Source organism: Lepidochelys kempii, chromosome 24, assembly GCF_965140265.1.
Source record: "Lepidochelys kempii isolate rLepKem1 chromosome 24, rLepKem1.hap2, whole genome shotgun sequence".
Lineage (NCBI taxonomy): Eukaryota > Metazoa > Chordata > Testudines > Cheloniidae > Lepidochelys > Lepidochelys kempii.
Window position 1 is genome coordinate 15,311,892 of NC_133279.1, and position 9,863 is coordinate 15,321,754.

At 58.2% G+C, this 9,863-nt stretch overlaps 1 protein-coding gene across 1 annotated transcript; it reads left to right on the top strand.

Annotated features, from left to right (window-relative positions):
- Nucleotides 1-2,688: 2,688 nt before the first annotated feature.
- Nucleotides 2,689-3,675, top strand: LOC140902736 (free fatty acid receptor 1-like). Its single transcript, XM_073323117.1, has one exon. It carries the CDS (start codon nt 2,689-2,691, stop codon nt 3,673-3,675), a length of 987 nt encoding a protein of 328 aa, XP_073179218.1.
- The last annotated feature ends 6,188 nt before the right edge of the window (nt 3,676-9,863 follow it).

A 9,863-nucleotide genomic window follows, 5' to 3' on the forward strand; every position in this document is an offset into this window, starting at 1 on the left:
TCCATGAGCATTGGCCAGGAGTTGTATTTACCTGGGAGAGCTGCGTGTCCTGTACGAGGGGAGGCAAGGCCTCAGCGTGGCACAGGGGGTGCTGTGCTGCAGGGGGTGTGTGTGTGTGTGTGTGGGGGGTCTCCCCTGGCAGTCAGGGCTGGTCCCAGGGCCCCAGGGTGGCGCTAGGGGGTGCTGTGCTGCAGGGAGGGGGCAGTGTCTCTCCCCTGGCAGTCAGGGCTGACCCTGATGCCCCAGCACAATGCCAGCTTGCTGGGTTTAAAGCAGGGGAGGCTGGGAATCCGGACTCTTGGGTTCTCCTCCATTCTGTCCTTCCCTAACCTGTGCCTCAGTTTCCTGCTATGGTGTGGGCGTGAGTGACTTAATGCCTGTAAGGGGTGGGGGCAGGGGGAAATGCCTTGATGGACTCTGAGATGCAGATGGGGCAGTTGGGGAACAGCTGCACACCACACTGCATGGGGAGGCCGATCTTGCTGCTGAGATGCAGCCACTTCTGGGGCAGGGCAGCTGGGGAACATCCACACATAACACCACATGTGGACACCTTGAGCGACTCCAAGATGCAGCCACCACTGCACAGCTGCACAGCACACTGCATGGGGAGGCCTAGCCTGGTGCTGAGATGCAGCCACTTCTGGGGCAAGGCAGCTGGGGAACAGCTGCACATAACACCACATGGGGTCAGCTCGGGGCTGAGATGCAGTCGGCTCTGTCATGAGATCCTGCTGGGGGTTTCCTGCAGCAATACTTCAGAGGGCGTGAATTGCTCTAGTGAGTTGACGCTGCATTCCTGTGAGTCTCTAAAACCACGTTATCTCTCCCAGTGGAAATTGTACAGAGTCAGGGAACCAAGCAGAGCGATATAGATCTGGGGGGAGTTCACTCGTTGAGCTTTGTATCAGCCATTGAAATAACAGGCCCTGACAACTGATGGGCTGACAGCAGGGGGGCTGGGAGCCAGGACTCCTGGGTTCTAGCCTTGGCTCCGGCGCTATGTTGGCAGATGGGTGGAAAGCGCCGGTAGCACACATGAATGCCGCGCTATGCTGCTTTTCACTAACAAGGGGTGGATCCAGCTGCTTTTAAAGGAATGCGTCTTGCTCTGGGGCAGCGTAGCTGGGGAAGAGCCGCACGGCGATGGCTCACCCAGCACCGAGATGCAGCCACCTCTGGTGCGGGGCAGCCAGGAAACCGCCACACAGGGATCGATGAGCGGCAGCTGCCTCTGAAGTGGGGGAAATCTCCACCCAGGAAGAGGGGGCGAGTCCCAGTTATCGGGGCCAGTGGCGGGGCTGGGTCTCTGGTCTATTTCGGGGTCCCAGCTCTGGGTCCACACAGAGGGACCCACTCCCAACGGGGGATAATCCAGTCGCGCCCCCCTGCCTCAGCGGCTGTTCTCTCCCTCTCCGTCCTGCCAGCTCGGGGGCATGAGGCAGAAGGCCCCGGGAAGCAGGGCGGCCCCCTGGGTTTTTATGGCTTTATGACCCAGCCACGTAGCTGGGGGATCAAGCTACCCTGGCTGAGCAATTCCTTCTGGGCAATTTCATCCCACCTGGGAGCAGGCAGATCCACGCCCCCCGTGACCGCCGGCACAGCTGCTTGCCATGTCCCCGGGGCCAGGCCAGGCGGGAGTGCAGGTGTGGGGAGCTGAGCCAGAGAGGTAGGAGCTAGGGGATGTGGCCATGGGGCAGGGGTGGGGGGAGGATCTAGGAGACATGGCTGTGGGGCAGGAATCTGGGGGGTGGATCTAGGGGATGTGGCCATGGGGCAGGGATGGGTGTGAATTGAGGGGACATGGCCGTGGGGCAGAAATCTGGGGGTGGATCTAGGCGACGTGGCTGTGGGGTGGGGACATGGAGGTGGATCTAGGGGAGGCACCCGTAGGACAGGGATGGGGGGAGTGGATTTAGGAGATGTGGCGATGGGGCAGAGTTGGAGGGTGGATCTAGGGGACATGGCCATGGGGCAGTGATAGGGGTGGATTGAGGGGACCCGGCCATGGGGCAGGAATCTGAGGGTGGATCTAGGAGACACGGCAGTGGGGCAGGGATGGAGGGTGGATCTAGAGGGCGCAGCCGTGGGGCAGGGTTGGAGGGTGGATCCAGGGGCAGGGACTGGAAGTAGATCCAGGAGGCAGGGATGGGGGGTGGAGCTATGGGTTGCAGCAATGGGGAAGGGATGCGGGGAGGATCCAGGGGAGGTGATTGTGGGGCAGGGATCTGGGGGTGGATCTAGGGGACATGGCCATGGGGCAGGGATGGGGGGGTGGATCTAGGGGACGCGGCCATGGGGCAGGGATCGGGGGGTGGATCGAGGGGATGTGGCCATGAGGCAGGGTTGGGGGGTGGATCTAGGGGACGTGGCCATGGGGCAGGGATGGGGGGGTGGATCTAGGGGACGCGGCCGTGGGGCAGGGATCTGGAGGTTGATCCAGGGGGTGCAGCCGTGGGGCAGAGATCTGGGGGTGGATCGAGGGGATGTGGTCATGAGGCAGGGTTGGGGGGTGGATCCAGGGGATGCGGCCGTGGGGCAAGGATGGGGGGTGGATCTAGGGGACATGACGATGGGGCAAGGATCTGGGGGTGGATCGAGGGGACGCGGCGGAGGGGGCTTATCCCTGGTATCATTCCAGCCCCAGCTGAGATGCCACCACCCTCCACCCCCCGCTGAGCCGGCACCATGGACCCGCTGGACACCCTGGCCCTGGCTGTCTACTTCGTCACCATCCTGCTGGGCTTGCCCGCCAACACCTTGGCGCTGTGCATCTTCTACCGCCGCGCCCGCGCCCACCTCACCCCCAACCTCATCTACATGATCAACCTCTGCCTCTCGGACCTGGCCTTCGTTCTCATCCTGCCGCTGAAGATCCTGGAGGTGGTTCCCCCAGGCTGGTCCCCGCCAAACTTCCTCTGCTCCCTCTACAGCCTGGCCCACTTCGGCACGCTCTACGCCAGCACCTGCTTCCTGACGGCGGTCAGCGCCGGGCGCTATCTGGGCACCGCCTTCCCCATCCGCTACCAGCTCTACAAGAAGCCCCTTTACTCCTGCCTGGTCTGCGTGGCCATCTGGACCCTGGTGGGCTTTCACGGCGTCCTGCTGCTCATCCTGGAGACTTCGCTGGGTGCCAACACCACCCTCTTTACGGGCAACGGCTCCGCCTGCTACCAGGAGTTCAGCCCGGAGCAGCTGGCCCTGCTGGCTCCTGTCCGCTTGGAGCTCTCCGTGGCCCTCTTTTTCCTGCCCTTGGCGATCACGGTCTTCTGTTACGCCAGCTGCATCCACGTCCTCGTCAAGTCCCGTCTCCACGAGCAGAAGAAGCGCCGGGCGGTGCGGCTGGCCATGGCCACTCTTTCCATCTTCGTGCTCTGCTTCGGGCCCTACAACCTGTCCCACGTGGTGGGCTACGCCCGCAGCGAGGACGTCTGGTGGCGCAGGGTGGCGCTGCTGCCCGGTGCCTGCAACGCCTTCCTGAACCCGCTCATCTTCTACTTCCTCTCCTCGGCCAAGGACTACGGCCTGGCCTGGGTCTGGCGCTCGGTGAGGCAGCGTTGCAGCTCCTTCCGGCAGAAGATGACCATGGGTCACAGGGAGTCAGGCAAGAGGCAGCCTCAGAAGGGGGCTGCATTGCAGGGGAGTACAGGCCCCAGGGTGGGGAGCTCCAAATGACCACGGGACAAGGAGACACCAAACTCTGTTGGGACAGGAGTTGGGGAGATTGGCAATCTTGGATGGGCTGGGGGCCTGGCTGCTCATGAGCCTTTAAAAATTCCCCATGGGGCTGGGAGCCTCCAATCTTGGATAGGATGCAGGACCAAGGACCAGGAAATTCATGACCATTACAGACTCCCCATGGCACCCGGAACCTCCGATCTTGGATAGGACATAAGACCAAGGACTGGGAAATTCATGGCTATTACAGATTCCCCATGGGACTAGTAGTCTCTGACCTTGGATGGCACGTGAGCCCAAGAACCTGGCTTATCCATGGGTCAGTACATATCCCCCTTAGGACAAGGAGGTGTCTGGTTTTGACGGGACTAGGGGTTGAGGTAGCCATTTTCCACTGAGACATGAATGCATGGTCATGACCTTGACCACTGGTGGTCTTGAAAGACCCCGTTGGATGGGGACATCCCGGACTGGGGTGGGAGAGGGGGTGGGAAGATGCCAGGCGGGGAGTGACGGCAGGGCCCAGATTTCTCGTGGTCATTACGTACCCCCATGGGACGGATCCTGCCATGGGAAAATTGGATATAGAGGATGATCCAGACCCCTTCACCCCACTAGGACGAAATAGACTGTTCAGCTAACTCCGCTACTGGGGGAATAGACTAAACTCCGTCCTGTGGGTCTGCATTGGGTGAGCCATTTTATGAGGTGTCACTGTGCAGTTATTCCCCAGCTGCCCTGCCCCAGAGGTGGCTGCATTTTGGCACTGAGGCCATGATTCCTACCCTTGGGGGATGGAAGGTGCTAGAGAAATGTCCGAGGTAACTGGGAGGTCTTTGTAACTTGGATGCAGAAATATTCCAAACCACAATTCAATGGGAATCCTAAATCTCCTGTCAATGAAATCCCAACTCCTGCAAGAATGTCCCAGGACCAATGAATGAGTTAGTAGGAACAGAGGCAATGGGGCCAGACCCTCTAGCTGGGGCCAATGGGGATCATCCCGGGGTCTCACCACTAAACCTTACCGCTGACTCTTTTGCTCAGTAGTTGTAAATTGCATTCCACTAACGGATCCGTGTTGATGTAATAAATAAAGTTTTCCCAGCTCTAGTGGGGTCGTTATTATTAATATTATTATTGTAGGTTTCAGAGTAGCAGCCGTGTTAGTCTGTATCCGCCAAAAGAAAAGGAGGACTTGTGGCACCCTAGAGACTAACCAATTTATTTGAGCATAAGCTTTCGTGAGCTACAGCTCACTTCATCGGATGCATTCAGTGGAAAATACAGTAGGGAGATTTATCTACACAGAGAACATGAAACAATGGGTGTTACCCTACACACTGTAAGGAGAGTGATCACTTAAGATGAGCTAATACCAGCAGGAGAGCGGGGAGGGGGCGGGGGGGGGAGAAAACCTTTTATAGTGATAATCAAGGTGGGCCATTTCCAGCAGCTGACAAGAACGTCTGAGGAACAGCTTGGGGGGGGGGGGGGGATAAACATGGGGAAATAGTTTTATTTTGTGTAATGACCCATCCACTCCCAGTCATCATTCGACTGAGATCAGGCCCCCATTGAAATGGGTGCTCTGCACTCCTAGCACAATGGGGCTGGAAGCCAGGACTCCTGGGTTCTATTCCCAAATGTGGGAGGGGAGTGGGGTCTAGTGGTTAGAGCAGGGGGGCTGGAAGCCAGGACTCCTGGGTCCTATTCCCAGCTGCCAGTGTGACCCTGAGCGAGTCCTTGCCTCGCTCAGTGCCACAGGTTCCCTCTGTCTAAATGGGGAGAAGGGCACAGCGGGAGGTGCAGCCGATGCAGCCTCTCCCGTCCTAGTTCCGATTGCCCTGTTCTGTCTCTGACCCTGACCCAGCTGCCCCTCGGCCTGGGTTTAGCGCTGCCCGTCCAACACGCCTGGGCAGGCGAGAATCAATGACCAGGCACTCTCCAGTTCGCCCCTTGCCCACTAGGTGGCAGCACATGAGAACTATATTGCCCAACCCTTTGGGCCTAGACTGCATTCTGGCTGCTGGGAGCTGGAGGATCTGGACCAATCCAGCCCCCTTCACCCCCCTCCCTCTCTCCCTCCCTCTGGTTCCACTTTAGGGCTCGGTAAAAGCAGAAGTTGCTTGAAACTGCCAGGTGACCCTGTGGTTTGGAGGCGAGGCTGGAAATTTGATGCGGGCTTTTTAGAAATTGCCCACGGAAGGAGGTGGTTGGGCAACTGGAAACTGTCCAGAGCAGGAGCTGCGGTTCCTAGGAGCTTCTAGGAGGGGAAGCAGGGCTGGGTTCCTAGAAACTATGTGGCTGAGCCCTGGGCTTCCCCAAAATCACCACAGATGATGATTGGGCTCCCTCAAAACAATCATGGGGGGCTTGGGACTCCCTCAAAACTATCAAGGGAGGCTTGGGACTTCCTATAAACTATCAAGGGGGGGCTCTGGGCTCCCTCAAAACTATCGGTTCTAGGCTTCCTACAAACATCAGGGTTATCTCTAGGGTTTCTAGAAACTGTCAAGGGAGCTCAGAGCTCCCTTGAAACTATTGTGGGTGGGCTCTGGGCTCCTTGAAACTGTCACAGCTCCCCAGGATCTACCGGCTTGCCCCACCCCCAATTTCCCTCTCCGCCTAAGCTTTGTAGCCAGCTGCAGTTGACCCGGGGTCAGAGTTTGGGGAGGAGGGAAGGGGGATGGGTGTTTGGGGAGGGGATCCCGGAACTGGGGACTCCAGGGCCAGCAACCCCAACTCTGGCCTGGTTGCTCAGGTCTTGCCTAGCGGCCCCACCCATTGCTATCGCTCTAGTTCAGCCAGCAAGCGTGGAGGGCGGGTTCCCAGGGCCCAGTGATGCTTCGTGACCCGGGACACTGGCAGGCGGAAGGGAGAGTTGGTCTCTGAGCCACTAGAGCAAAACTAGAGGGGAAAAGCCTCATTCCCCATTGCCTGCCCCCGCAAACCTGCCAGTCCACCAGCGTGGGGCCGGATGGGAGCCAGCACCCCCTAGAGGGGAAAGGTCCTGTGCCCCATACCCCACCACCTCTAAGCCTTCCAAGTTTGGGGTGCTCATCTCCTAGATGCTTGCTGCGTGTCTATGTAGTGCCTGGCAGTGGGCCCCAATTCTGGTTGGGGAGGGGGTCCATGCGGTGTCCAGAGCTGGGCTCCCAGCCGCCCGTCCTGTGCCCACTGGTTGGCCAGGCAGGGATACTGGTCTAGGGGCTGATCCGGATCAGGACAGCTGAGGGTGCAAGAGACTGTGCTCCAGTGAGCAGGAAAAGGAACCAGGAAAAGGAGACCTGACTTCAGTTCCTACAGCTCAGGGGAAGTGCTTTTTGTTAGAAGGGAGTGGGGACGGGGCGACAGGACTCCTGGATTCTATCTCCAACTCTGGCAGGTTAGTGGGGTTTAGTGGTTAGAGCAGGGAGGCTGGGAGTCAGGACTCCTGGGTCCTGTCCTTGGCACTGGCAGGAGATGGGGGTCTAAGGGTTAGAGCAGTGGGGGCTGCGTGCCTGGACTCCTGGGTCCTATCCCCAGTTTTGGGAGGGGAGTGGGGTCTAGTGGTTGAACAGGCAGATTCTCCCTTTTCAGGGAGGGAGTTTCCCAGTGCAGATGTCAGTGGCAGCTACAGAGAACAGGATGTCTATTTTGGTGCTCTGGTCACCTCTTCCTGCCCCACCTATGCTGCCTGAAGCATCCACACCTAGGTTTATTTTGGGGTCCAAAGTGTTATCCCTATCAGCTGTCACATCGATCCCACCCCGGACAGGAGACTGATTTACCCAGCCAGGGCCAGAGGAGAGATCAGCTCTGCCCCGAGAAGTGGTCCGGTAGAGAATCGGAGATGGACATGGAGTAAGGGACTGCATTGAGGTTATCTATCTGTTTGTCTGTCCTCAAACACCCCCCTCTATCCATCCATTCATGCATCCCCATACAGCCACCTCTATCTATCCATCCATCCTCTTACACCCTATCTCTCACTCTCGCTTTCTTTCCATACACCCCCTATCTATCCATTCATCCCCATCCATCCATCTGTTCCCATACACCCCCTCTACCTATCCATCCCCATACACCCTATCTGTCTATCTCTCCTGAGGAGCTGGGCCCTGGTAGGTTTTTAGATCAGGGAGAGAGCTGTGAATGCTCAGAGGTGAGATGTGTGGGACATGAGACATGGAGTCTTTTCCCCTCTACCGGGCACCAGCCCCAATCTGGCCCCAGGGTGGGGGATGAGCTGGCTCCGGGCACGTTCTCCACCGCAGGGCTCCATTCTTCATAACCCAGGGGGGTTATGACTCAGTGTTGTGGTTTCTCTGAGAGCTCAGGAGCTTTCGTTTCTCAATCCATCTGGGTGACAGCTCCTGGCCTTCTGGTCACAGGGCATCTGTCTGTCTGCTCCCTTGGCACACATGAAAGGTTGGGAGCCTCTGCCCATTGCTCTTTGTCTGGCAGGGCCATTCCCCCGGGGACAGGTGTGGCTGTGGTGGAGTCCTGGCTCCCAGCCCCTCTGCTTTAACCACTAAACCCCACTCCTCTCCCAGAGCTGGGGAGAGGACCCAGGAGTCCTGGCTCCCAGCCTTCTCGCTCTAACCCAGGGGTGGCCGACCTGTGGCTCTTCAGAGGTTAATATGCGTCTCCTTGCATCGGCGCTGACTCTGGGGCTGGAGTTACCGATGCTAACTTTCCAGTGTGCTGGGGGGCTCACTGCTCAACCCCTGGCTCTGCCACAGGCCCTGCCCCCACGCCACCCCTTCCCCCAAGGTGCCTGCCCCGTGCCCTCGCTCCTCCCCCTCCCCCACAGAGCCTCCTGTGCATGCAAAACAGCTGATTGCAGCAGGCAGGAGGCGCTGACTGGAGGGGCTGCCGGCAGGCAGGAGGCGCTGCGGGCTGGAGCTAATGGGGGGCTGCTGACGTATTACTGTGGCTCTTTGGCAATGTACATTGGTAAATTCTGGCTCCTTCTCAGGCTCAGGTTGGCCACCCCTGCTCTAAGCACTAGACCTCCCTCCCCTCCCAGAGCTGGGGAGAGAACCCAGGATTCCAGGCTCCCAGGCCCTCTGCTTTAACCACTAAACCCCACTCCTCTCCCAGAGCTATGGCGAGAACCCAGGAGTCCCGGTTCCCAGATCCTCGCTCTAACCACTAGACTCCCTCCCCTTCCAGAGCTGGGGAGAGAACCCAGGCTCTCAGCCCCCACCCCACTATTCTAGCCACTGGACCCCACTCCCCTCCAACAGCTGGGGAGAGAACCCAGGAGTCCTGGCTCCCTGCCTCCCCTGCTCTAACCACTAGACTCCATTCCCCTCAGAGAGCTGGGGATAAACCCCCAGGATCCTGAGTTACCAGAGCCCCCTAGAAGCGAGGCGTAGGAGGGTGAAACACTTGGCGTTACCACGGTGGGGAGAGATGTCAAGCTGTGGGCCAGGAGGATTTATAGCAGTTCTTGGGGAACACTAAGTTTCGCTCCAGGCCGGGAACGATGTAAATATTGTAGAGTACTGGAGCAGAGATGGAAGGTGGGGTCAAGACTGGATGAGGCGCCGTGGGCGCTGGGCCCAGGGGCTTGCTGCCTCAGAGAGGCAGTGATCCGTGACCAATGGCCGGACCCCCAGCGTGGGGTCCCGGATTGGGCTCTGCTCAGAGTGGGACTGGATGACCGTAATGGTCCCTTCACGCCTTGGAATCTACAAATCTGCGATTTTTTTCCCAGTGAGATAAAGGGCGGGGGGGAGTGAAAGTTTTTTTATTTCCCCACTTTCACTCACTGTTTTCATTTTCCCACCCTCTTTTTTGAGGTGGGGGAATAAAAAAAAAGGGGGGGGCAGAGACTGAGACAAAGTGTGGGGACAGTTTGGGGTTTTTTGCCCCCAAATTCTTGGAAAAAACTTTCAACATGATCACTCAGAAAACAAAGTTTCGAGTGTAAGGGGGGCGGGGTCAGTGCTTTCGAAAGTTTCCCATGGAATGGAATGAGAAATAATATTCTTATCTGTACTGTGGTAGGATTGAGGGGCCGCCAGGCATGGCACAGGACCCCATTGCGCTAGGCGCTGTATGTTATATTAGTGCTATTTATTAGGTGCATTATGGTAGCACCCAGGCACCCCAGCCCTGGCCCAGGACCCCCATGTGCCAGGCGCTGTACTTCATTATTGCTATTTATTAGGTGTGTTACACTATCACCTAGG